The sequence below is a fragment of the Carassius carassius genome, chromosome 8 (assembly GCF_963082965.1).
Source record: "Carassius carassius chromosome 8, fCarCar2.1, whole genome shotgun sequence".
Taxonomy (NCBI): domain Eukaryota; kingdom Metazoa; phylum Chordata; class Actinopteri; order Cypriniformes; family Cyprinidae; genus Carassius; species Carassius carassius.
Window position 1 is genome coordinate 25,703,998 of NC_081762.1, and position 26,629 is coordinate 25,730,626.

General features: G+C 35.9%; 1 protein-coding gene, 1 non-coding gene and 1 pseudogene across 3 annotated transcripts in view; all 3 read right to left on the reverse strand.

The window, feature by feature from the left end:
* rnf19a (ring finger protein 19A, RBR E3 ubiquitin protein ligase) overlaps positions 1-3,896 on the reverse strand; it is a 43,050-nt gene extending 39,154 nt beyond the window's left edge. Inside the window, exon 1 of one of the 2 annotated variants that reach the window (XM_059556791.1) lies at positions 3,735-3,896. In XM_059556791.1, coding sequence (XP_059412774.1) covers positions 3,735-3,765 — 31 coding nt within the window. In that variant the 5' untranslated portion in view covers positions 3,766-3,896. The remainder of the gene's footprint in view (positions 1-3,734) is intronic. The other variant, XM_059556792.1, reaches the window with a different exon arrangement.
* Positions 3,897-13,652: 9,756 nt separating this feature from the next.
* LOC132145642 (polyadenylate-binding protein 1A-like) lies at positions 13,653-25,751 on the reverse strand (annotated as a pseudogene).
* On the reverse strand, positions 20,136-20,270 carry LOC132146145 (small nucleolar RNA SNORA5). Its single transcript, XR_009434886.1, has one exon. It is a non-coding gene; the product is annotated as a small nucleolar RNA SNORA5 (small nucleolar RNA).
* Positions 25,752-26,629: the final 878 nt, after the last annotated feature.

Consider the following 26,629-nt stretch of genomic DNA (forward strand, 5'->3'; position numbering starts at 1 on the left):
TTCTCCTGCTGTACTGGCTGAGTAAAACCTCCGGTGGCTCATTACTGCCACACTTTGGTCACCGCAGATTTGAAATATGCACGAAATGAGCCGCTTACGGCAAATAAAAGTTATTTAGCAACGAATCGATGACTAAATTAGTTGACAACTATTTTAATAATCGATTTTTATCGATTAAATCGATTCGTTGTTTCAGCTCTAGTGTCCATGTATGAATGCAGAAGTTTAAAATTTAACTTTACTGGCAAGTGTAATGCAAACAACAAACTGAGACGTAAAAAGCAGTCAAGCCTCCGGATCGAAACACCTGCATTCATGTGGCTTTCAAAACAGCGCGTCACTTGCCGTCATGTTCCCTTCATCTCCAGATAAAGAGCACTCATATGAAAGTGAAAGTGTTCGGATCAGATTTATCTGTCACTTTTAGGAAATTACAGATTTCATGCAAAATTACACAAATGTGTAATTGGAAAAACTGAGCAAAAATAAACCAATAATATCAGTTTATTCTCTTTCATAAAGTGATTCATGTTCATTGTCCTTTTCAAAGGCCAGATGCTGTTTACAGAACATGAACTTCAGACCTACGAGATTATTAAAATGTTAAATTATATATTAAAATACATAGCAATGGTGTTACATAGACTCTTCCTTTAACAAACACATGTCTCCCTGGATCTTCTGAACACTGTTTCACAAGATTCACCACAGCAATAGAGGAAACACTCCCTTACACAATGCAAACAGAGCACAGAAAAGCTTTTTCACAAAACAAAGAAAAAAAAGTGGTGCATATGCACAAATAAACTTATGACACAGAAACATGGTATTGCGTTAAAAGACTGATCTCCACTGAAATACCCACACAATCATTCTGCAGCAATTAAAAATCTGAACCAGAACCTCTAGTAAATTACATGTTATTTTGATAAGCTGTGCATTCAAAATTGTGATTTAAAAAAAAAAAACCGCTACTTTAAATGCTCAAGCTCTTTATTGTTGGTGGATTCTGATTAGGTGTTAATCAGCAGGACAAAAAAAAAAAAACCTTGTAAAAGTGATAACGATTACATTGTTCCTCTGTATTACCAGTAAAACAATGGTTAGGACTTTCCTTACAGAATTAGATTATTAAACTTTATAGTTATAATTATCATCCTTAGTGTGAACAGCCCCATAATCACTATTATTTTAAATGCTGGTATATTGAATTGTTAGCTGGATTGTAGATCATAAGAGAAATTGACAAGTAAATAGTCATTAGATAAATGGCTGCAGCACAGATTACTGCCAATGAGGTCTTTGAAACAATTGCATTGTGGGGACTTGTGATGAATGCACGCATAAACGCTGTGGTCGCTTTAATGAGGCCCTGACATCTGCACACAAAGAATTCATTAACTACATTACCAGCCATGCTTTGAACACGGATACCCGAGGCAGGCAAAAACATTTGTCTCTACGGCAAACACTTGGAATTTAATGTCAATGAAAACTTTTTCCTAGAAGAACTAATGTAGTGTGTTAACACACATTGGCCACAGAAGTACTACAATGACCCCACTTGCCATACTGAGGCATGTCTGGCCCCTTAAAACACACAACACACAGCTTGGTGTGCGTTTAGTAAGCCACCTGATTTCATGGCACTTCCAGCTCGAGCATAAAGCACCCACTGTTCTCCAGCTATGCAGAGAGATACAAGCCCAAGACTTTGATTAAGGTCAAGAACAAGACCATGAATACATAAGAATACATAGACAAGGTTAATACACACAGATCTCAACATAACACTGGTATTCGCCCAAAGAACTTCATCACAACCTTCTCAAACAGATCCTCTGCTTTATTTGTGGTTATCCAAGTTGCCAAATCTGGTCTAATAACCTGTGTCATAATGAGATCATCCGGGTCCTACAAAAAAAGACTGCTTTTCATGATACATAAGCATCATAATAAGAGTAGGAGACTTTTTGCTTAAAGTTTATTGACTTAATTTGGCATAATATTTCTTATAAATATGATTTATTTATATATAAATACACACACATACATTATATATATAGTGTTACTGATAAATATGACTTACTAATATAAAAAGTTATTATGCATATGCAATATTTTATCAGAAATGTTTACTGACTTAATTTGGCATTATATTTCTAATAAATATTATTCATATATAAACAAATAAATGTGTATACACACAGGCAAATAGACAAAAGTAATAATCAGACATTATAATTAACTTGATAAATTACTTGCATATAAACAAATTAATTGTGGAATTAAGTTATACACAAGTAATATTTTATCAAATGTATATTAACTTGATTTGGCATAACATTTCAGTTAAGTAGCCTATTACTTATATACAAACAAATAAAAACATAAAATATATACTTATACACACAACTAATATTTTAATCAGAAATTATGCCAAATTAATTCAATAAACATGTTGCGATTACATATTATGCATTGGATTATTTATTTTAATGGCTAACCATCCATGAACAAATACACTTCTCTTCGGTCTGTTTTATATATACTAAGTAATTCAATAATTTTATTTAATCGGGAGGAATGTGTATTTTGTGCCAGGATAAGGTTTTTTCTGTCGCTGTGAGACACTATGACAAATATCTGTGGTCATCCGCTGGTGCTGTGTGTGTTCAGATCAAAACCAGACCACGCTGAAGATAAGCCGCTTGGATTTACATCAAACGCTGATCCCCTATTTCACCACCAGCAGAATGATGAAAATAGACCTAACTCACAGAGATCTCCATCGATGTGGGGTTTCGACACCCTACAACACCCATCTCTATCTCACATCTCTAATATTGACTCAGACTTGTGCATCAAAGTGGATGATGAATCAACATCTACAGAAGACACAGGTCAACACTTCTCCACACCAACAGTTTCCACACTTCTTAGATTAACCAAAGCTAGCTTTAACCAACAGCTGTGGGAGGTTTCCAAAACCAGTTTACTCATTCTCTCTATTACTACAAACAAACAAAAAACACTCTTGGGAACAATCCTTACACTAAAACACCCTTTGAACTTCAAGGATGGATGACTTGGTCACATTTGAACCCTCATTTTCTTATACTTGTGCATGCAAGTTAACGACTACAGGAAATAATCCGAGCATAATGTAACAGCAACATGCTTACAGTGTCAACACTGAGCACAATCGTTTGATTCGCTGATTGATAATGTACTCTATAACTATCCGGTTATATTAGGCATGCGATCCGGTACTAAATAAACCACTAAGTTAATCCATTAACCAAGGGTCTAAATCCGTTTTACCTGTGTATATCGCAGATCAAAGGTTTAGTGACATCTGAAAGCAGTGATAAAGCTAGCTAAATGTTTCATCCTGGTTACGGAGGTGTGGATATAAACTGAACAAACAGAAACACACGGACAATGCAATATAGCTGGCTACATGTCTACGGTAACGATAGGTCCGTCTAATGTTGGACCCACCACAGGCCCTTTAAAGCGATTTTACTACCCTAGATGCCTGCTAGCGGGCGTACAACACCAGATAGGCGGTTATTAGTTGTAAGTGGACAAATGTAAGATTCGTTTTCGCGAAATAAACGCGTAAGTCAAATGTCCGCGTCCTCCAGCGCAAGCGAATGTGAAAGCGAACACAACCGTTAGCCAACAAGTCAAACTAGGCTTTTATATCGCGAAATACACCGGCGACTCACCTTTCAAGTCATCTGCGTAAAAGCATTTCATTCCAGGTGACAAATAAAGGCGGAAAATTGCGAGTGTGGTGTAGGGAGAAAGCTTCTTGAGGGAGTTGTTTTGTCGGCCGTGCTCTGCGCTCGCTCGCTCTCTGACTCACTGGCATCCGTCTGCTCTCTTCACACGGATCAGTTCAAACACAAGTCTCGCGAGAGTTCGCGAGCATTCCTCAAAGCCAAATTATTTTAGTAAAGACGTAAATCAGATCTGTTTATAATGTTTCCCCAGACTCTAGATATTTACTTGTACACTGTTCTAATACAGCGTGTTCATTCGCTAGTTATTTTTTTTTATACACAAGTAACCTACAAATCTGCCAAAAATAGAGCTCCTTGTTTTATAACATTCATTTAAATATATCAGCTGTATACCTTTATAAATGAAATAAAGAAGTGGTGTACTTTTGCTTCTGATAATATTTTTATTGCTGTTTTATGAAGAATTGGAATTGTCTTCCCCATTTTTATGCATGATTTAAAAAAAGGTGTTTTTCAGAAAAGACTAATTAATTAAATAAAACTAGGCATTTGTGATTTTCTTTTTTCTTTAAACATTTTTGGTTTTTTTTTTACATCATATATTTTACCTTTTTTGCCTGATATTCTTTGAAATTCATTAGTACATGGTAATAATTCTCAACCACAGAATCAAATATTAATAATATTTGATGCAATGGTTGAGAAGGATTATCATAAATTACCACATACCATATTTAATATGTATATATATAATGTAATATATGTATACATATAATCTTTCATCTCGTTTTAATGCAAGTTCTTGTGCTTTAGGAAAATCAAGCTTCTAAAGTGTAAAGTCTGTTTCTTAAAGTACCATGGTATCTCCATCATTGTACCACACACAGTCATTTTTTGTAGGTTAAGTAGTTATTTATATTATGAAATAAATGGCTTCATCCAATGGTGTCCAATAATATTGTTGTATGTCGGGAAACCCTGCTAATTTGGACCATTGTGGTCAAAACGTACCCAGTTAAACAGCAAAAGCTCTTAAAAACTTATTTCCATATGGAGCAATTCAGTGGCTGCCTGATGGTGTCCAAACCAGAGCTCTAATTATAGAGAGTTTCAACACAAAACCTTCCTCATATGAAGTCAGTCCGGGCCCAGATAAATATTCCCTTTTGTGGCATACTAAATGATGACAGGGCACATGGTTTAGTGTTTTCTGAATAAAATAAGCTCTTGTGACAAATATAAGCTGCCATTTGTATGCCTTGCAGTAATGTTCTCCATGCACGTGACAAAAGGAGTTTTCCAGATCTCAAAACAAAGCAGGGACCCATCAGCGTCCTCCAGCTGTGTGTTTCGTCACAGGAGGAATGGTGTGAGGAGAGTCTCATGGCACACACCCAGTTACTCATGCAAACACCAGCACCTCACGAAACAATCCCAGCACATTTACATCTGAGTGCTGGACGCAGCAGAGCTCATGTGCATGTTTATGTGCTCTGCCACGCTCTCCTTTTTCATTCTAATGTGAAGGAGAGCGGGGAAACCGCTTTACACGTCCCTCACAGCTGCTAAAGAAACTGGCAGAAACAACTATAGGCCAAAACATCACGTTTTAAATATTCATGGGAGGACAATCGCAGTTTGAATTCCCAAAAATTGATTTAAACAGTTAAATGGACTGATGTGGCTTTCATTTTTGACATTTTGACACATAACTCCTATGAAGCAAAAATATTGCAATATATTCAATAATACATATGGGAATATTTTTTTTCACTATGCAATATGTGCAAGACCATGGCTATATTGATACATTTAAAAATATATAGCAATGAATGCAACGAACAACACATATTCATAAACTTTTATCTCCCTTTATTTTTAGTTATACATTTCATGTATGAAAATGTGTGATGCCATTTAAGAAAAAAAAATTATAATATATATATATATATATATATATATATATATATATATAAACCAAACACAAATAATAAAATTTCCTCATTGTGAACATGTATTGCACATATATTTTCCGATATAAATATAGCAAATGAATACATGTATATATTTTCATTGCATAAGGGAACAGAAAATAAACTGTTCTCTGTAAAATCAGTGGATGGCAGAAGGGACACATTCTTCAACACAATCAGTATTTTCAGCTGAATCAATCTGGGACTCAACAAGATGCAGAAAAACCCTGGATCAATGATAAATGATTTACATGGATCAATCCCAACTGTTCAGTCTGAAAGTGGAAGCAGAGAGATTCTTGTTTTTCTGAAAGATTAGTTTGTCTGTGTTAGTTGACAAAGGTAATGGATCAAATGAACTGATGACCTGCTCTGACAGACAGAGATAACATGAATGAGTAAGTACTCGAGTGCTGATGTTGTGTCTCCGCAGGGACCGCAGTAAGGGACCACAGCAGGTCAAACTTGAATCAGAATTAAAAGTGAGGCATTTCAGCATGATTTTATGTAACTCATCAGGGAAGCAAAGACTTAAACTGCAGACTGTACAAGACAATCATCTTGCTCTTTTTAAACAGCTCCCTTAAAGTGTGCTTTGGTTGAAAAAGTTGTTTCATTTTTCGTTCATGTTTACTATGTAGTTAACTAATGTAACATTATTATAAAGTGTTACAGCAAATTAAACATTTTATATATATATATATATATATATATATATATATATATATATATTGATGTGAGGGGAGAAAGAACTCAAATGTTGAATGTGCATCAGATTGATGTTTATGTGCATCTATATACAGTTGTACACTCAGTTTAAGGATCTGGATGATTGGTTGAGAGTATCTGTAACAGCAGGGTCATAATGGGCATGTTCATTCATGTGTAGCAGCTGAACCGCACGACCATCTCAGTGTCGTCCTGTGCATAGCAACCGCTGTCAATGGAGATGAATGAGAGAGAAGCGTGTCATGATCCACGCTCTCCCTGCCCTCACAAGAACACAAGCTGTTCTTCAGCTCCACCTACACCTGAGACACAGAACCAGTTCAACTCAAGACAACTTCTGTCAACTACAGCAGACGACAGGCTTTTTACATTCAAGTCCACTCTTGTGAAAAAGAAGTCCACTTAAGTATACTTTTTAAAAAAAAAATAGTATTTTTAAGGAAATATTCTAAAAGAATGAGCTAAATGTGATGTTTTTAGACACTTAACTGCATTTTAAATCATCACAGTTCACATTTATATTAAATTCAATTAGTTAAACCTAACAATGCTTAAGTAGGACTTAAGTACGTCTTTAAATGAAATTTCATAAATCTTCTGGAATAAGGTTAAAGTGTAACTGCAGAATGTACTGACAAGCATTTATGATCAACTAAAATATATTTTATTGTAATTTGTACTGGTGGTATATTTAAAATATAACATATAATATTAACATTAAAGTAAAAGAATTAATAAAAACTCAATGCAGTTAAAATTACAATCAAGTACTTTACACACGCTTTACTACACATATAAAAGAAACAATAAAAAGCACCACAAAAGATGATTAAGGCATAAGGATTTTAACAAAGTGTACTTAAGTATGTTAAGAAACATAGTACCGTATTTTTCGGACTATAAGTCGCACCTGAGTATAAGTCGCATCAATCCAAAAGATACGCCATGACGAGGGAAAAAACATATATAAGTCGCACTGGACTATAAGTCGCATTTATTTAGAACCAAGAGAAAACATTACCGTCTACAGCCGCGAGAGGGCGCTCTATGTCTTCAGTGTAGACTACAGGAGCACTGAGCAGCATAGAGCGCCCTCTGGCGGCTGTAGACGGTAATGTTTTCTCTTGGTTCAGTTCTCTTAGTTCATTTCTCTTGGTTCATGTCAAATTAATTTTGATAAGTCGCACCTGACTATAAGTCACAGGACCAGCCAAACTATGAAAAAAGTGTGACTTATAGACTGGAAAATACGGTAATAAAAGTGAACTCACTTTAAGTAGGCCTACACTTAAGTGGCCTTTTATTAAAATGTATTCTCTGCAAGTACTGTTTTTTATATATATATGCACTTTATAAACTTTAAGATCTAAAATACACAATAAATGCACCTACAATACAATTAAGCACACTTTTTAATTTCCTGTGATGTCTGGGTTTAAGTACACCCCTACTGTAATTTTGCTCGATGCTACTAAGGATGTTCAGTGCATTCGGTGCTCAGATTATATCAGTGTTTCCTGTGGAACAAACCCATGACCTTTGTGCCGCTTGCACCTCACTCTGAGCTGAGAGACTAGAACATGCAGATGCCCGAGGCGTTTCACAGAACAGCTGTTGAGACAACATGTTATGCTCACCTGGCTGGGAGGGAAATCAGTGAGTGATTGTAATGGCTGGCCCTGGGAGAGTCGTTAAGGGCACAAGCACTCAAGCATGAGCAAGCAGTTGTGGGCAGGCAGATACAGACATGCGCTGTTGGCCTCAGATTTACGGAGAAAAACCAGTGACTGAATGCATCTACTAAGCAAACCCACAGGACAACCTTCAGAATTCAAGCCTTAAAGGGACAGTTCACCCAAAAATAAAAATTCTGTCATTTATTACTCACCCTCAAGTCGTTCCAAACACGTAAGATCTTTGTTCATCTTCAGAACACAAATTAAGATATTTCTGATGAAATCCGAGAGCTCTCTGACCCTCCACAGACAGCAACGGTACTCCCATGTTCAAGGCATGCATCGTGATACTCTCCATAATGGCGCCAGAGTGCTGCGGCAGAGAATTGTTAAATAAAGTAATTAATTTAGTTTTCTTTGCACACAAAATGTATTCTCGTAGCTTCATAAAATTACAGTTGAACCTCTGATGTCACATGGATTATTTTAACAATGTCCTCACTAGCTTTCTGGGCCTTGAATTTGGCAATACCCTTGCTGTCTATGGAGGATCAGAGAGCTCTCGGATTTCATCAAAAATATCTTGTGTTCTGAAGATGAACGAAGGTCTTACAGGTTTGGCACGACGTGAGGGTGAGAAATTAATGACAATTTTTTTCAATTTCTGGTTGAACCTTTAAGACTCAAGATAAATAATAATTAAAGGTCCCCTTCTTCGTGATCCCATGTTTTAAACTTTAGTTAGTGTGTAATGTTGTTGTTAGAGTATAAATAATATCTGTAAAATTCTAAAGCTCAAAGTTCAATGCCAAGCGAGATATTTTATTTAACAGAATTCGCCTACAAAAAACGACCTGTTTGGACTACATCCCTCTAGTTCCTGCAGTAATGACGTCACTAAAACAGTTTTTTGACTAATCTCCGCCCGCATGAACACACAAAAAGGGGGCGTGGTCTTGTTGCGCTGCGACGGAGAAGAGAAAGAGTTGCGTTTGTGTTTGTCGCCATGTCGTCGAAACGCTGTTATTTTCATCTCGGAGTCCAATCATCTTTGTTTGGGCTTCCCAGGGACGCTGTACTTGGAGATTAATGGTTACAATTTATGTTTAACTCGGTTCCCGAAAATTATAATCCACATGTAAAACTATGTGCAGCACATTTTGCTGAGGACAGCTTCCTCAGTCTCAATCAGTTTAATGCCGGATTCGCACAAAGATTATTCCTGAAAGATGGAGCAGTTCCCTCTTTGTCTGGAGAAGGCGTTGTTTATGGACCACAACCAGTAAGTGTATTTTATTATTTAAGTTGGTGCGTTTAACAGTTTTTGTAACTTATTACACAAAGGGCAACGCTGTTTAGCTTTGTGAACTAGATGTTAGGGCTGTACAAAAAAATGAATGCGATTTTCATGCGCATCTCATCAGTAAAAATGCTCCTGTGATTATAAGTACATCTCCAGCACATGCTCCTGCCCACTTCTCAAAACTAGTCCTAGCTGGTGTCGAATCACAACACAGGAACCGCTGGCACAATCAGAACCCGTTACGTGTTTCTGAAGGAAGGACTTCATAGAACAAGGAAATCATCAACCCGTTTTTATGACAGTGAAAACAGTGGTATACAGGTGAATTGTGTGAAAAATACTTTGTTTTTTTACACGCGAAACATTTACATGTTACATTGCACACTGTAAACACAATCAAAGCTTCAAAAAAAGCACGAAAAATGGGACCTTTAAAGACTAAATCATTGTTGCATTGTTTATTTTGAAATAAATATAGTATTAAATAGTAATGAAGAATGTGTGCATTACAATATTGCGTTACTCCATAAAAAAAGTAACTGGTTGCGTTACTTCGTTAGGAAAGTAGTTACTTTTGTGTAGATATTGTTGTAAATTTAAAAAGTAATGCGTTACTTTGCTAGTTACTTGAAAAAAATAATCTGATTACATAACTCACTTTACTTGTAATGCACTACCCCAACACTGTTTATTAATATTTTGAATTTGTTTTTTTAAATATAATATAATTTTAGTTTACGTTTTAGTCATTGTTATGCAGTTTCATCATTTACTTATTTTACTTAATTTGCTTTTTACATTTCTATTTAGCTTTAAATTACTTGGTGTAATTTTAGCATTTAATCTTTTTAGTTAATGAATTAATGAATTTTTGAGTTTATTTTATTGTTAAAATCACACAAAATTATGAGTAAGCCATTGTCTTCCAAAACATATTTTGTTTAAATGTTGTTCGGTTCACACTGATTTAAGACCAGGGCTGGGCAGATTACTTACGGATATTTTTATCATGAAAATAGTTCATAAAGTAATCTGTTGGATTACAAATATATTCAGACTTTTGGTTATTTTGAGATTACTATTGACCCGAGTAGTAAGAAAATCAAATTTGTTCTTTAGCAATATCATGAAGTGTATTAAACAATAAATTAAAATAACAAACAACAATTCATCTTAGAATCTTAAATTCAGTTGTTGCCTTAAATATTTTAAGTATAATATAAAAAAGATGAAATAGGCAAATTTATTTTGAAGCATTAATGCAAAAAAAAAAAAAAGTAATCAGTTAACAGGGTTAAAAAATTTATTTAATGTGAATATTTTAAACAACTATCCTCTCTAGAAAATATTATTGCTATGTACTAGGAACTAGGAAGTGGAAAATAGATTACTTTTCCCACAAAGCCTGGAACTACAGATCATAAAATGATAGTTCACCCAAAAAATGAACATATGGTCCTCATTTCCTCATCGTTCCAGACGTGTACGACCTACTTTTTTTCTCTGTGGAACAGAGTTTTGGTATTCATTGACTTCCATTGGATGGACAGAAAACACTGAGCCATTTCTCAAAATATCTTCTTTTATGTTCTGTAGAAGAAAGTCATACAGCTTTGGAACAACCACCTGAGGGTCAGTAAATTATTATTATTTTAACTAAAAGCACTCCTGCTGAACGATTTTGAGATGTTTCAGCAATCAATCCACCCAAACCGTGTAATTTCACAGTCTAGACTACTAAACACCAGCACTGAGTTTTGAAAGCTCATTCTGTAACTCAGTATCTGTCATCGCTCACACAGCTGTGAGGATCAATGTATACTGACACAACCAGTTATGCAAAGAGAAGAACCTGAGATCAATGACGGACAGGCCATTAAATGTCTCTGCTGGGAGAAACTCTTTATCAGAGGAGACTGACTGACATCAATAAGTCAACAGAGATATCAGATATCCTCCCAGTGGAGAACTAGTGTACTGCATACTGCATAGTATATGCTGTTGACCTCCTATTCTACATAAATAGCATGTAAAACATTATACAACAGCTGACATTTCAAATGGTAATAGGCTGCATTGTTTAGTTCAGTAAGAGGTGTCCAGTTATCATCTTGAATATAGAAAGCTTTAGTGATTTTGCATTTTAAATCCAATTTTGTATACAAATTATGTCATAGGACAATCTAAATAATCAAAGCTGATGTGGGTATCACTTAGCGTGCGACAGACATGTGAAGTCCCTGTCTTTGAAAGTGGAAACGAAACTATTTGGAGTGGAAGCATGACACGCAAGCTCTGAATAGCAGGATCAACATATTGATCCTGTTTTATAGTTTTAACAGCAATTTTCCATATGTTGACATTAGTTAACTACATGAGACAGCATAACCTAAAAATGAAAAATACTTTTATTAATCCTAATGTTAATTTCAGCACTGACTAATATATATAATTACAATTTAAAAGTTGCATCTGTTGATATTTAATTAACCTTAGCTAACATGAACTAACAATGGATAGTTATATTTTCCTTAACTAAAATGAACAAAGATTAATAAATACTATAACAAATGTAATGCTGGTTGGTTAATGTTAGGTAGTGCATTAAGGAGAGAAAGAATGCAATTAAATTCATGAAAGTAGATGCAAAAACATATTGAATGTGATTTAAAATTACCTGAGAAAAAGGGCTTGCACATGAAAAACTCAACACTACATAATGTGGTTAGTTGCTATGCAGTTGCAAATTGCAATATATATAATACATGTTAGTGCTGTCAAACGATTACCGTAATCACATCAAACATCTTTGTATACATAATGTGTGTATACAGTGTATATTTATTATGTATATATATATATATATATATATATATATATATAAATACAAACACATACATGTATATATTTAAGAAAAATATGTTGTTTATATATTAAAGATACATATAAAAATATAAATAAGTAAATATTTTCAAAATATATACTGTATGTTTTTATATATATAATAAATGTACACAGTACACATACAAATATTATGTAAACACAAACTTATTTAGAATGCGAATAATCATTTGACAGCACTAATATATATATATATATATATATATATATATCATATTTCTCAACTGCTTCATTGAAATTCTTTAAACTTAAAAAAAATAAAAACAACTATGGTAAATTAATTTAACGTAGAGACTTTTCAAAACAATTTGAAAATGAGCAGGTTTGAATTTTTCCAGCTTTTAAGAATTATTTAAAATGTTTAAGAGTTAAGTGTGCAGGAGACGAACCATGTTTAAAATAAATCCAAAATGTAAATATGAAAAGTTATTACATTTACAATTGAAACAAGACAAACTAAAGTGACACTAAAATTCTAAATCCGTTATTTAAAACTGGAATTCTTAAAGAATGTTTCTTCAGAATCAGTTAAGCTGTGTTCTTTGAAAGATCGCCCATATAAGGTCAAGGCACTTTTGTAGTATATCCATGCCCTTGCTAAACAACCTGATGATTACCTACACTTCTAAACTATGTAAACAAGCATCTCAGTCACCTACTTTTGAAATTAATGTTCAGGCATACAGTAACTCGAGGAATTAGAAACAGTGTGCACTTTGCTTGAAATGAAAATGTCTAAAAATAACTTCAATGGTAAGGTACCTCCGAACACAGCTTTATTCTTTACAACAGAATGTAGAACAATAGGGTTCCACTTATTAAAATGACCCCAACATCCCATGTCTTTGTAAACATCCCAATAATAATAACAATAATAAAAAGTCTGCCTGCAGTTTTTGTCTTCCTTTTTTGTGCAGCTACTCTCCCTTCCTGGCACTCATCATCTTCCTCTTTCATTCCAACATTCCTCACCCTTGTTCTTCCCAATAATCACACACAGCCTATAAAAGTGCAGTGTTACAAGTCTGAATCTAGTCTAAGGACATGAACTTAAAACGCCACACCATTAGCATCCCAAATCCCCCTGAAAGAGATCTGAAAAAGACACTCACTCATTTGTAATGAGCTTTATTTGAGCAAGCATATTTTGAATTGAAGATAACTTCACATTGCTGGTTCAGTCACTTCTCCTACTGAGAACATGACAAGGCCAGGCTTTAAAAGCAATAAAACAAGGCAGGAATGCTTTACGGCTGTTTATTACCTATACTGTGGATTATATATATATATATATATATATTTTTTTTTTTTTAATTTAACATTATTTTAGTCCATTTTTCCTTTTTTTGTTCCTTTTTTTTTATACCTTAACTAGGCCTAGAATGCCTGTCTCTAGACCTGGCTCTTTCAAGTTTCTTTTTTAAAATATCGTTTTCAATGTTTTGCGATGTTTTCTGTATTTTTTTTTTTCAATGTTTACTTTTTCCTCTCGGTGAAGATTCGAGGCCTTGTCCCCCTGTAAAACAGACATCGTGACCTCGCAGTTCCCAACACATGAAACATTTGACGCGAGCAGAGAACACCGTTACCTTGGTTTAGACGCTTGGCACACCAGTAGAGTTGGTCACGGTCTTCTGAGCGGCTTCTTTAGCCTGGTGAGCCTGGAGTACGGCCACCGCCTCATCGACCTGTCAGACAAAACATCCAGACATGTCTTCCAATGCTTCATTCCATGCAGTTCACAAAACCACCGTTCAGCAACGAGTCCAACCTTGGAGCGCAGAGACTCTGGAGACTCCAGCATGTGGAGGAGCTCCGAGTTGTCGATTTCCAGCAGCATACCGGTGATCTTGCCAGCCAGGCTGGGATGCATGTTCTGGATAAGTGGGAAGAGACGCTCACCTGTGAGAGGAAGATGAAACATTAGCCTGGTTTGGTCAGGTGGTGGGAGGAGCATGCAGTGAAAAGCAGCACTCTTTACCCAGCATCTGCTTCTGTTCCTGTGGCGGGGCAGCGGCGAGCATGGAGGCCGTGAGCGGCTCCTGTCCTTGCACGTGCACAGCAGGCTGTAAACAGAGTAAACCAGTGCAGTCAGTGCTGGGAAGGTTCTTTTGGAAATGTTATAGGTCACAGATTAAAAGCTACCCTATTCAAAATGTAATAAAAAGTGTTAACTATTTCAATTACTTTCTTAAAGTAATGTAACTGATTCTATTTTTGATTACTTTTCTAAATTAGTTTCTAAATTGTTCATCATTTTGAAACATTTAAAGCAGTCTGGGTTAACCTTACAGTTGTGCTCAACACTACAGTACTGTCAAACTTTCAACATTGTTCTTTACTTGATTTAAGATTATAAAAATGTAATTTTAAAGCACAGCCACCACAAAACCAGACTTTCTCCTTTTAAGGTTAAATACAGATTTAAAATCAATTTGCTAAATAAATAAATCAAATCTATATGTGTGTACAAAGTATTTCCGATGTAACCCCTTTGTAATCACAATTTTTTTTAATAAGTAACTGTAATTTATTAACCAGATTACAGTTACATTTATTTTGGGTAACACTTTATTTTAAGGTGTCCTTGTTACGTTACATGTACCTACCATTATAATTACAATAAATTATGCATAATTACATGCAAGTAACCCTAACCTAAACCCTAATCCTAACCATATCGTAAGTACTTGTAGTTAATTAATATTACTCAGTACTTGTATTCATTTTATAATTACACCGTAACAAAGACACCTAAAAATAAAGTGTAACCTTATTTTGTAATTAAATTACGTAATTCTGTTACATGTAACTAGTTACTCCCCAGCACAGGGTACAGTTAACACAAAAGCACATCTTTGAGGCGTGAAGGGTTAAAGGTGGAGCGCAGTCTTACCTGCTGCATGGTCACCTGAGGCTGTGTGTTCATGTGCTGCGGACACTGGGGGTGTATTTGTACTGCGGTACGCCTCGCACTGGAGGAGCAGAAGCTGCAGCCGCTGCACTGCTGGGCCGCGGACCCATGGTCTGAGCAGCTGAGACAGAAACACAGGCAGAAACTCTATTAATAATGGGCATGTTTGGATGTGGAGAGATCACCACATTCATCTGTAACAAGTAATGTTGCACACACATATAAGGTGATTGTTTTTCTGCAACAATCTCTGAAACTATTCAGCCCTCATTATGCATTCAAAATTTTAATGGGACTGTTCAGACCCGGTCATCTGAAGTCATTAGTAGCATATTTTTTTCAATTAAAGACAAATTGCATATGACTTCTTATTAAATGAATGGGAAACAAGAAAGTCAGTTTTGATTGTTACTGTATTATTACCATGTTATTACTAGATTTACGTCTTTTTTTTATTAAATCAAGAACTGTTGAGGCTGTACATGAACTCCTGAATAACCACTGAAGCAACACTTTTCAATATTTATAAGAACTTGTTTCAATATTATTATGTAATTCATAATAATGTGTTATCTGAGAATCACCAGTAACAAACTCAATTGAACAATCAGTTGATTTAGTTAAGTTCCTCTGAGCTTGTAACTCATAACTGCTCAAAAACAATGCAAGCTTATGGTGTAAAAACTGTAAATGCAATCTTGCTAGGAGAATTTCCTTTGGGACCTTCAGAAAACTTCAGGATTAGATTTGATTAAATTGATTTAGCTGACCCCATCGACTTCAAACGGATGTATCTGTCATTTTCTGTCAGATTCCATTTAGAAGGTCATTTAACGGAGAATGTAAAATTAACTAATTTTTGAAAACGTACTCATTGTGATTTCATTTTGCCAGCACAGGTCACATATCTCTAGGCAGGCCAAAACGTTTCCCAAATGTATTATAAGGCTGTTTTTTAACGAACCATAATTTAAACCAACAGCCACTGAAGTAAAGAAAGTTTAATATGGTAGGAAGTTATACACTTTTGCCTTGTTTAGGGTTAAATATGAACTCTGCAGGACAGCAGATTTCCATGGTCTAATGACACGGTCTTTAACAAACTAAAAAGGCAAATGAAATCAAGTATGTTTAATCACAAAATCACTGAATATCAGGTCTGCGACGATAAATCGATGCAGAATCAATTCATGGATCGATTGAGATGCATCACGATTCTCAGCTTAGATTTTAACAGCAGATATTGCTCTAATCTAGTTTTTATCCGCACACTGAAATGCTCAAGAAAAAGACTACTGAGGAGCGCTTGTGTGTTTGGCTGAGTCATGTAATTTCACCTCGGCTCAGAATGCTTTTATCACATATTGGATACTTTTCCAATTTTATGAATGATTATTTTAGGTTCAAGTTTGTGTAAAGATTTGGAAATGAGCAGAGTACGGCTGTTTCTAAAGCATGCAGCACCATCTGCTGTACAAAACTGATCAACTTGAGGAAGAATCCTGATGCATTTGGAGAATCTCAGTATATATTTCAGCCCTACTGAATATTCTGTGTCACCAAACCTGATGGTGCTGTGGTGCATGTAAAGGCTGGAACTACTCACCAACACGCTGTGTGGACATCATGCGAGGCACCTGAGACGCAGGACGCATGGTGTTGAAGGACTGCGGTCTGGGGCCAGATGAGCGCATTGTGCCTGGCATGTTCTGGAAGTCTGTTGGAAAGGTTCAAAGTCTTAATTAGTATGAATCAGTACTACTGGATTCATTTAATGAAGCAGGTTTCTGGGATAGAAAGTTGCCTTACGCTGAGGCCGGACGCCCTGTGTAGCCCAGCGGGGACTGGGTCTGAGCTGGGTGAGCTGACTGGTAGGGTAATACGCAGCTCTGTTCTGGGCCTGTGATGCAAGACAATCATTAGTGGGAAAAACAAAGCAGTAATGTTAATCTAAGCAATATGACAACCAACCCACCTGTGGAATGGCAGCCATGAAGTATCCTGATGGAGGTGCAGGCTGGTAGGGGTTGATCACGGGGTTTGGCACTGCGCGGACACTGGCCATCCTCTGCATGTACTGGTTGGTGAGATGGGCCTGCCGTTCCTCTTTGCGCTGAGCAAGAGCCACATACAGCGGCTTAGTGGCCACAATACGGCCATTCATCTCAGTCACGGCTTTAGTGGCTTCCTCAGGGGAAGAGAAACAGACAAATCCGAAGCCTTTACTGCGACCACCGTCCATCATGACCTGTGACAGAAGAGGGGGAAGACTTCAACTTTTGTCTAAAAGGCAAAATGCAAAAAATAAAATTTACATGAAATGGCTTTTGCAAAGATATTACATCAAGGGAAACAAATTCATTGTATTCCTCATTGCACTAGATAGCTGGCCAATCAGAGCACACATCACTTTTCAGACCGAGTGTATGCGTTTCAGAAGGCGGGGCATAGACGAGAAACAATAATGCCCAGTATGTGGAAAACAATGTGTTTTTTTAACCTTAAACTGCATAAACACTACACCAAATAATGTTATTTTTAGCAACATCATATGACCCTTTTAAGAAACATGCAATGTTTTTTTCAGCCTTAAGGCTTTTCCGGCTTAGTACAGTAACTAAAAACATTTCTGCACTGACAAAGTGTACACAATTAGACCAAGAAAGTGCATTTTTAAATCCAATGAATTTTAATAAGACCATCAATGTGTATGTAAATGTCCAGAATGTGTATAAATAACTTGGTCAGATGGATACACAATCGTACCTTAGCACTGGTGATTGTACCGAAGGGAGAGAACTCTTTACGAAGACGCTCGTCATCAATACCATCATCCAAGTTCTTCACGTAAAGATTGACACCCTGTAAAGACAGCAAATGGCTGTGAAGAACTGCATGTGTGATGGCACTTACAAGACACTTCTCCTGGATTTAATAAATAAAACTGAAGATCCAAACCAGGGCTTGAAAACAAAAAGAAAATTAAATCGATTCACTCAGAGCAGAATCGATATTTTAACGTTTCTGTTCCTGCGTTCCTCTGAATTATTACCGTTCCGAAACCGGGTCGGGTGGAAAAAATACCGGTTAATAACGTTATTTAAAAAAAACAATATTATGTGTCTATAATTTGCCTAATAATAATGTAACGCGCGTCGTTTCTTTATGCAGGCTTTACAGTTCTTACTGTGCGCTAGCTCGTTGGCTTTGTTGGAAGGAGGACACCGACAGGGAGCTCGGCAGATCATAACACTTGATTTACTAAACATGAAGATGTGAACATTAGGAATTAACCACATCTGATTACACCATGTGCGTCATCTCTCTCTCTCTCTCTCTCTCTCTCTCTCTCTCTCTCTCTCCCTCTCTCTCTCTACTTCTCATAACTGCGCGCACACTATTCTCTCCGCGGGTCTCTGTTCTCACGATATTACGTTTATATCTTATTTAAAGTTATAGAACATTACTTTTTACCTTAAATTTCACTCCCTACAATAATAGTAATGTAATAATAATAAAGTACAGCGTTTTATATACTCAAAAAAAAAAAAAAAAGAGATCTAACGTTAGTCAATAACCCGCTGTGGTTAGTCATCTTTTCTAGATTTTATCCAAATGTAGGCTACTAAAAAAAAAATCTATCAACACTTTAAAGACATCAAAGTGTTTTTAAGATATTTAAAAATATTTGCTGCATTGTTAAAAAAAAAAGAAAAAAAAAAGAAAATAAAAAGCGTTTTGAAAGTGAAAAAAAATAAATAAACTAAAGTCGCGGCATTGCATTTTATTAGCCCTATTACTTTACGAAATAATGAAGGCTAAAATGCCTGTAGTCTAAAGCAAAATGTTTACAAACATTATAAAAACAGCTATTAGTTTCTCTCGAAAACAAAACAAGTTTAGGCTATTAAAACGTCAATCCAAAAACAAATTAATTTAAGCTGAAGCTGATGCCTGCCTCTCTCATCCGGCACGAATCCAAATGTTTCCATGTTCGCGACGCATTTGGATGCTAAAATAGTATGTATTATATAGTGTTTGTACTTTTATCTACATAAAACATCGGCTGTATCAGCACAGTGAGGCGCGGTCACTCTGAACGCAACATGTTGTACAACGGAGCAGTCTAACTTTTTATTTGTTTCTTTAACTCTATTTTATTTTGTTAATGTACAGGCTTTAATTAAGCAAAATGATGTTGTGTCAGCGCGATGGTCATACCAAAGCAGGTTGATTATATAGAAGCAAGACATTATTCAAAGCTGTCAGCTTTTGCAAAATAATTAAAACTGTAAAGCTTTTGCAAAATAAAGAAAACTTCTCTCTGCAGTTTAGTTTTCCTTTTTCGAAAACTTTGGAACGTGTCACAATGAACCGTAATTTAGCACACTTTTTCTTTCATGAAATATATATAATATATTATATATTTAGTATATATGCCTATATTCCTTTTTATGTAAGCCAATAGGGGTTCGTTTTTCAGTTTTCTCCATTCACAGAAGTGCTGCAGGTGTGTGATCTGTTGAATTCATCTATCCTCAGATAAACTCTAAGTGCGGTACGTTGCCTATGATGAGTTCACAGCTGAGCGGACATTTCACTCGCTGGCTCCAGCGTCACATTTGCATAGGATGTACTTCTGGAATTCATGATTCATTGACAGCAAATTTCAAATCTTAAATGGAACGATAAAATAACGTTATTATCCGATTAATGGCCATTTCAAATTTTCGATTCTGTTCCGATCTATAAAATTTGATTTCGTTTCTGTTTCTGTTCCTGTCAAATTTTGTTCGTTTCCGATTTTCGTTTTCGTTCCTTGAACCGGTTCAGAATCCTGATCCAAACGCAGTAACACAGTCTAACTCATGTCCTTGAATAACAACCATTTGTATGTTGCCCTTCTGTCCTCAATATCCACTATAAAGGAACGTGAGGCCCATGGGCTACAAATTCACTGTTTCAGCCGTTTTGGCCAGTGTGGTCCACTGAGGAGGAAACACTGAATTTGACAAGGCTGCAGAGGTCAGAGTTCACCCACACTGACCTGGTAACGAGTCATGCGGTCCTGCTTCATCTGTTCAAATTTGCGCTTGAGCTCAGTTTGCCGCTCCACTTTCTTCTGAGCACGACCTACATAAATGAGCTTCCCGTTCAGTTCTTTGCCGTTCATCTCATCCACAGCCTGTCAGAAGAGAGCAGAACTATTGCACATGTGTACATGTGCATACTGTGGTTAAGTTTCCGTCAGGAAGTCAATTACATTAGTTTGACCACATTAAGTTGAACTGACCCTTTGGGCGTCTTCGTGCCTCTCAAAACTCACAAATCCAAAGCCTCTGGACTTTCCATTTTCATCAGTCATGACACGGATGCTCATGGCAGAACCTTATCAAATAAGGGAAAAGGGTTTGGTAATGTGTAAGTCAGCAGAGAATAAAAGTGTATAAATTGCAGTACTACAAAGAGCTAACCATATTTGCTGAAGATGTCCTTGAGTTTGTCATCATCCATGTCTTCCCCAAAGTTTTTGATGTACACATTGGTAAATTCTTTGGCTCTTGCGCCGAGCTCAGCCTCCCTCTCCTTGCGAGATTTGAAGCGCCCTACAAACCTGACAGAAATTAGGAGCGTTTAATAGAAGAATCTAATGGATCTCAAACTAGTTATTTCTAGAGGATGATTGACGTAGTTTATTTTATCAAAACATTTGGGATTTTTCAACAGTATACCATTTATCATTGTAAGTAGATGTTAAAAGCCAAACCAAGCCAAAAAATTATCTTTAATTGAAATGAACAAGGAAAGTTTTCCAGTTTATTACTCAAATAACAAGGAAAAATTATTTACCTTGTATTAACCAGGTTTGTTTAGTATATACACTACCATTGAAAAGTCTAGGTAAGATTTTTGAAAAGATTTTATTCAGCATGGACATATTAAATTGAATTTGACAGTAAAGACTATAATTTTACAAATGATTTATATTTCAAAAACTTCTTTTGAAAAACAATCTATTCATCGAATCCAGTTTTTTTTTTTTTTTATGAATTCGTCGAAAAATGTATCATGATTCATGGTTTCCACAAAATTATGAAGCAGTACAACCGTTTTAAACATTGATAATTTTTTTCTTCATTAGCATATTATTATAATTTCTGTAGGATCATGTGACACTGAAGACTGGAGTAATGATGCTGAAAATACAGCTTTGATCACAGGAATAAATTATATTTTAAAATATATTCAAATAAAAAACATTTTAAAATGAAATAATATTTCACAATATTACTGTTTTTACTGCATTTTTTATACTTTTAAGCAGCATTGGTTAGTGCACTACATGTAATTATCTTACAGACGTCAAACTTTTGAAAGGAAGTGCATCTCAAATGCACTTCTGTGAACATGTTAGTGATGAGATTATTGAAATTATTGAATTATTAACAGTGACCCACATGGAGCACAATTTCATACATGGGATTGTAGAATCTACAATGTCTGTCATAATGCAGTAATACTTGAATGCAATCTTTAAACAAACGTATATTAGGCATGTGATGATAATGAAAATGTCGCTTTAAGGAATAGTTCACCCAAAAATTTAAATTGGCTAAAAAAATAAAATAATAAAAAATACTCACCATCAGTGTAATTTTTCACTACACATTTATTTCTGGTTGAACTATTCCTTTAAATTTCATGTTACAATATTTAATATTTAATTTATGTCACCACCCTTCCACACACTTCAATCCCAAATCAAGTCTGTTAGTCAAAGCCACTCCTCGTGTTAGCTGGCAAGGTCTTTTAGCAATTTTCCTTCAACCTGATGCTCAGGTTTGGGACGATGCCAAAAATCTCACTTACACTTTTCTGTCATTCAGCAACATGCCGTTCATTTTCTCAATGGCTCTTTCAGCGGCCTCCTGGGTCTCAAAGTGCACAAAGCCATAGCCCTTTGAGCCATTCTCGTCACAAACCACCTTAAGAAAGGATATCAGGCATAAAATCATGCTCCCACCGACCAAAACAATCACTCGTGCACAAAAAAATCCAACACTCGATCATCAAATCACTGCAAAGCACACACTAAAGCATGTGTGGGACTTACCTTGCAGGACAGGATGTTGCCAAATGCAGAAAAGGTGTCATAAAGCGCTTTATTATCAATAGACTTATCCAGGTTCTTGATGAAGATGTTTCCAACGCCGCTCTTCCTCAGCGAGGGGTCGCGCTGAGACCACATGATGCGCACAGGTCTACCCTTGATCACGTCAAAGTTCATCGTGTCTAGAGCGCGTTCAGCTGGAACCAAAAACAATTACGAGTCCACTAAAATCATTAAGGCAAGGCACTATTGGCAAAACCATTGTTTTTTTATTTCACGCACTCAACAATTTGAATATTTCTGGATATTTTGCATCTACGTCTTTTGGAATAGTAGAAAGAAAACCTCCAAAATACAAATTACATGTTTGTTTTATTGCACTACCTATTTGCATCTGTTTATTTATGATATAAATAAAAGGCTATATTCATGGCAAAGTCAACATGATTACAATATTTCAAAAAATTGTTTAGAATCATTTAAACAAATTTAATTGTTTTTAAATCATTTAAAAAGAATCAACATTCAAATATACTTAAAATAACAATACCGGTAATAACAAAAGGAACAATAACCAATACCCAATTCCAGAAAAGTTGGGACATTTCGTGAAACGCCATAAAATAAAAATGCTGTCTGTTCTTTCTCTCCAACTTTTGATTGAATGAAGTACAAAGAAAAAATTCCAGTGTTTTCACATACAAACTTAATTTTATTATGTAAATGTGGATTTTGATGGCTGCAACACACTCCAAAAAAGTTGGGAATTGAGGATAGTAATTGTTAAAGTTTTGTGGGCAAATTTTTTGTCCAAACTCGCTTGATACAAGAAGCTCAGCAGTCTGTGAGGTCAGCGTTTTGAGTCTCCTTTTCATGACTGGTCAAAGATTTTCAATTGGAGACACATTCACTCTGTTGCTTCGAAACCATGCTGTTGTAGCACATGCAGAATGAGAGCTGACATTGTCTTGCATCAGTTGCTGATCAAAGTCTGGATGGCTCCTTTGATATTTGGGACTGAGAATTCAACATCTTTTTTCTCAGAAACACATTGAAATGTGGACTCCTCTGACATTTTTTTTTTAGTCTTTTTGTCTTACTGAGTTGAGTTCTGGACCAGAGAATCCAGCAGCAGTGCCGCACAGAATTGATGTAAAGCTTTCTCCCTGAGTAACAGATTCAAGCTGCAGATTCAGATTCTTGATGCAGCAGCACACTGAGGTAAATGACAGTGGTTTTCTGAAGTACTCCTGAGCCCATGTGGCTATATTTAACACCGCAGCATGACGGTTTCTAATGCAATGTCATCTGAAGGCTCAAAGGTCCAAGCAGGTTTACTTTCCTGCCTTGCCCTGTTCTGTGATTTCTCTGGATTCCCTGAATCTTTTCAAATTATCATACAAGGTAGTTGTATGGCATTATCATACAAGGAGGTCGGTGAAATACCGAAATTCTTTGCATTGCAAAATGTGATTTGATTTGTTTGACACTTCTTTTGTGAAATTTGGCACAAAGTGATGATAAGCCATGATCTGGCTTTGTTTGCAAACACGGAGATGCTTATTTTACACCCAAACATCATAGCTTGACCTATTACCAGTTCACATGCTTACTGTGAGCCGTTTAAAACAGTTCAACATGGACATTCTATAACCTTTTCACTTTTATTTTGCTTCTTTTCAAAGTTTTTTGGAGTGTTGCAGTCATCAAAATTGGTTTATATTTACAATACATTTACGTTGGTCTGTGAAAACTTTGGAAATCTTTCATTTGTACTTTTGTCAATTAAAAAAAAAGTAAAAGCAAATTAACAAAACACAGATTCTTGATTTTATTGCATTTTACAAAATGTCCCAATTCTTCTACAATTGGGGATGTAGAATGTATGACACTGTATAATAAAACTCAAAAATTATTCCAGAAAACTTTTTAAAAATCTATTTCTTTAAAATTGTTTAATCAAAGTTCTCTCGTCATTAGTTTTCTTTACAGGTTTAGATCTATTTGAGATTTACATGGACTTTCTTTATTTATATAATAATTCATTTAGTAAAAATATAGTATTTTTTGTAGTCATAAAAAGTTCATAAAACCCCGCTGTAAAACGTCAAATATATATATATATATATATATATATAAATATCTGGATAACCAGCTTAACTACTTAATTTTATTTTATTTTAATTTAACTACTTAAGTATAAAAGTGATGCATCAATTACATAGACATTGCTTAGTCCATATACTGAATTTTGATTGCATTTTTGCCCAATCCCAAATTAATTTGTGAACCCTTTTTGTACAACCACCAAAATCCACATATGATATATGCAACCTGACTCCAAAAAATAAAATAAAAAAGGGAGCACAAGGAATTTCGGATTGCATGAAATAGGTTGCATGTCTGACCTAAATTAGAGGGTCTGCACACGTGACACCTCCAAGACCATATTTAAACCTATTGAAAACAGCATGATATAGCTTATCAATAAAGCAGGGAGAACAAACCGCAATAGTCAATGCGATCAAGGCATTTTCCTGACCAGGGTTCTCTGTGCTGCACACTCTCCGCCCACCCACGCCCTAAATATGACAGGCACGCAAGTCACTGCTGTCATGCAACAGCTTGCATCTTTCATCCTCAACGCTTTATAATTCACATTCAGACCCAGACGCGCGTTGCTGCATATGATGAGATGCAATAGCATGCAACTGACATGCTTCATTAAATTTTCAATGCGTCTTTAGCGTCAATGCCATCATTTACCGTCTGCAGGCTGCTGGAAGTTGACGTAGGCATAGCCCAGAGAGCGACGCGTGATCATGTCCCTGCACACCCGGATGGAGAGGATGGCACCGGCCGGGCTAAACTTCTCGTAGAGCATGGCTTCAGTCACGTCCTGGTGCAGGTCTCCCACATATAGCGAGGCCATGGGGTAACTGGGAGCGCTGGGGTTCATCTTCTCTTCCCTCGCAGCTGTCAACTCGCAGAACTGTGTTTCGCGGCGCTAGCGCGTGAGCTCAACTAAGTCAGATATAGCTAACGGTAACTTAACTGTCAAACTAACCTCAACACGCCGATTAAAAATGACGAATATTTAGAGCAACTGAAATTTAAAATGCGAAAAATCCGAACCGACGCATGAAGCAAACCGCTAATGTTATAACGACTCGGGTTTGTTGAGGTGTTTCAAGGCCTTCGGCTCCCACTTCACCGATGTTTAATGAAAAAGGGGGGGGGGGGGGGGGGGTGAAAGAAAAAGATTTTTTGGAGTTTTTAAAAGTTTTAAATTTTTTTTGTATTTTTAAATTTTTTATATAATGTGTGCCGAGGCGAGCTCCGGAGCACACGCGTACTCACACAGCACTAACAGCCGGGCATCGGGAAAGAAGGGGCGGGGCGAGCTATCACATATATACTGCCACTGCGTCATCCACCGACGCAATGTGACGCTATCAGTTTCGATGGTGATTGGATGAGACGTGTTCGAGCCCTCGGATGTGGCCAATCAGCTTTTAGAACGATGAATACTGGTTTAATTTTGTAACGAATATATATAAAAGTGAAAATAAATTACTGAGCTTAATTTTTTTTTTCAAAGTTTATTCATTTATTCATACTTAATATGAAAAGTCAGTTATTTTTATGTGTGTTTTTTATTTTGTAGTGTGTCTGTTGGAAATATCAGTTTCCATTTCCAAACATTAATTAAGCCATTAATTGTAATAATCCAGTGAGTGTAATTTTGTTTGCTGCACACAGAGATCTGATCTAATCATCTTCTGAGATTACAGGAAGAAACAGATCAATAAATATGTAAACGCTTTTTGTTTATTTCACTCAATAACTAATATTTTTTATCATAGATTTTCCTTGGATCTGGCACAAAGGTACAAAAAAAATAAAATAAAAACAAGATCAAATCTATAACAGGTATTTTAAAAATCAACATTTTTCCAGTACATACAGTTTAAATGTGACCTTTATAAAACAAAATATCTTAGTTCAGTTAAATTAAATAATAAGTCAAAGAAATATATGTATGTAACTGATCAATAACTAATACTTCAATAACTCCCTTCTAACAGTTGGTCTGTGTGGCCTATATTAGTTATAATTAACCTAATTGCTGTGATCAGAGAGATCAGGATGCTGAGGGAAACCGATACAGTGTTTGATCAGAGTTGTCTTTATTCTCTGAGACAATCCTCATTGTTCACATCAACACATGATTTAACTTCATAACTCATATTTGATGTCTGTACTGAAG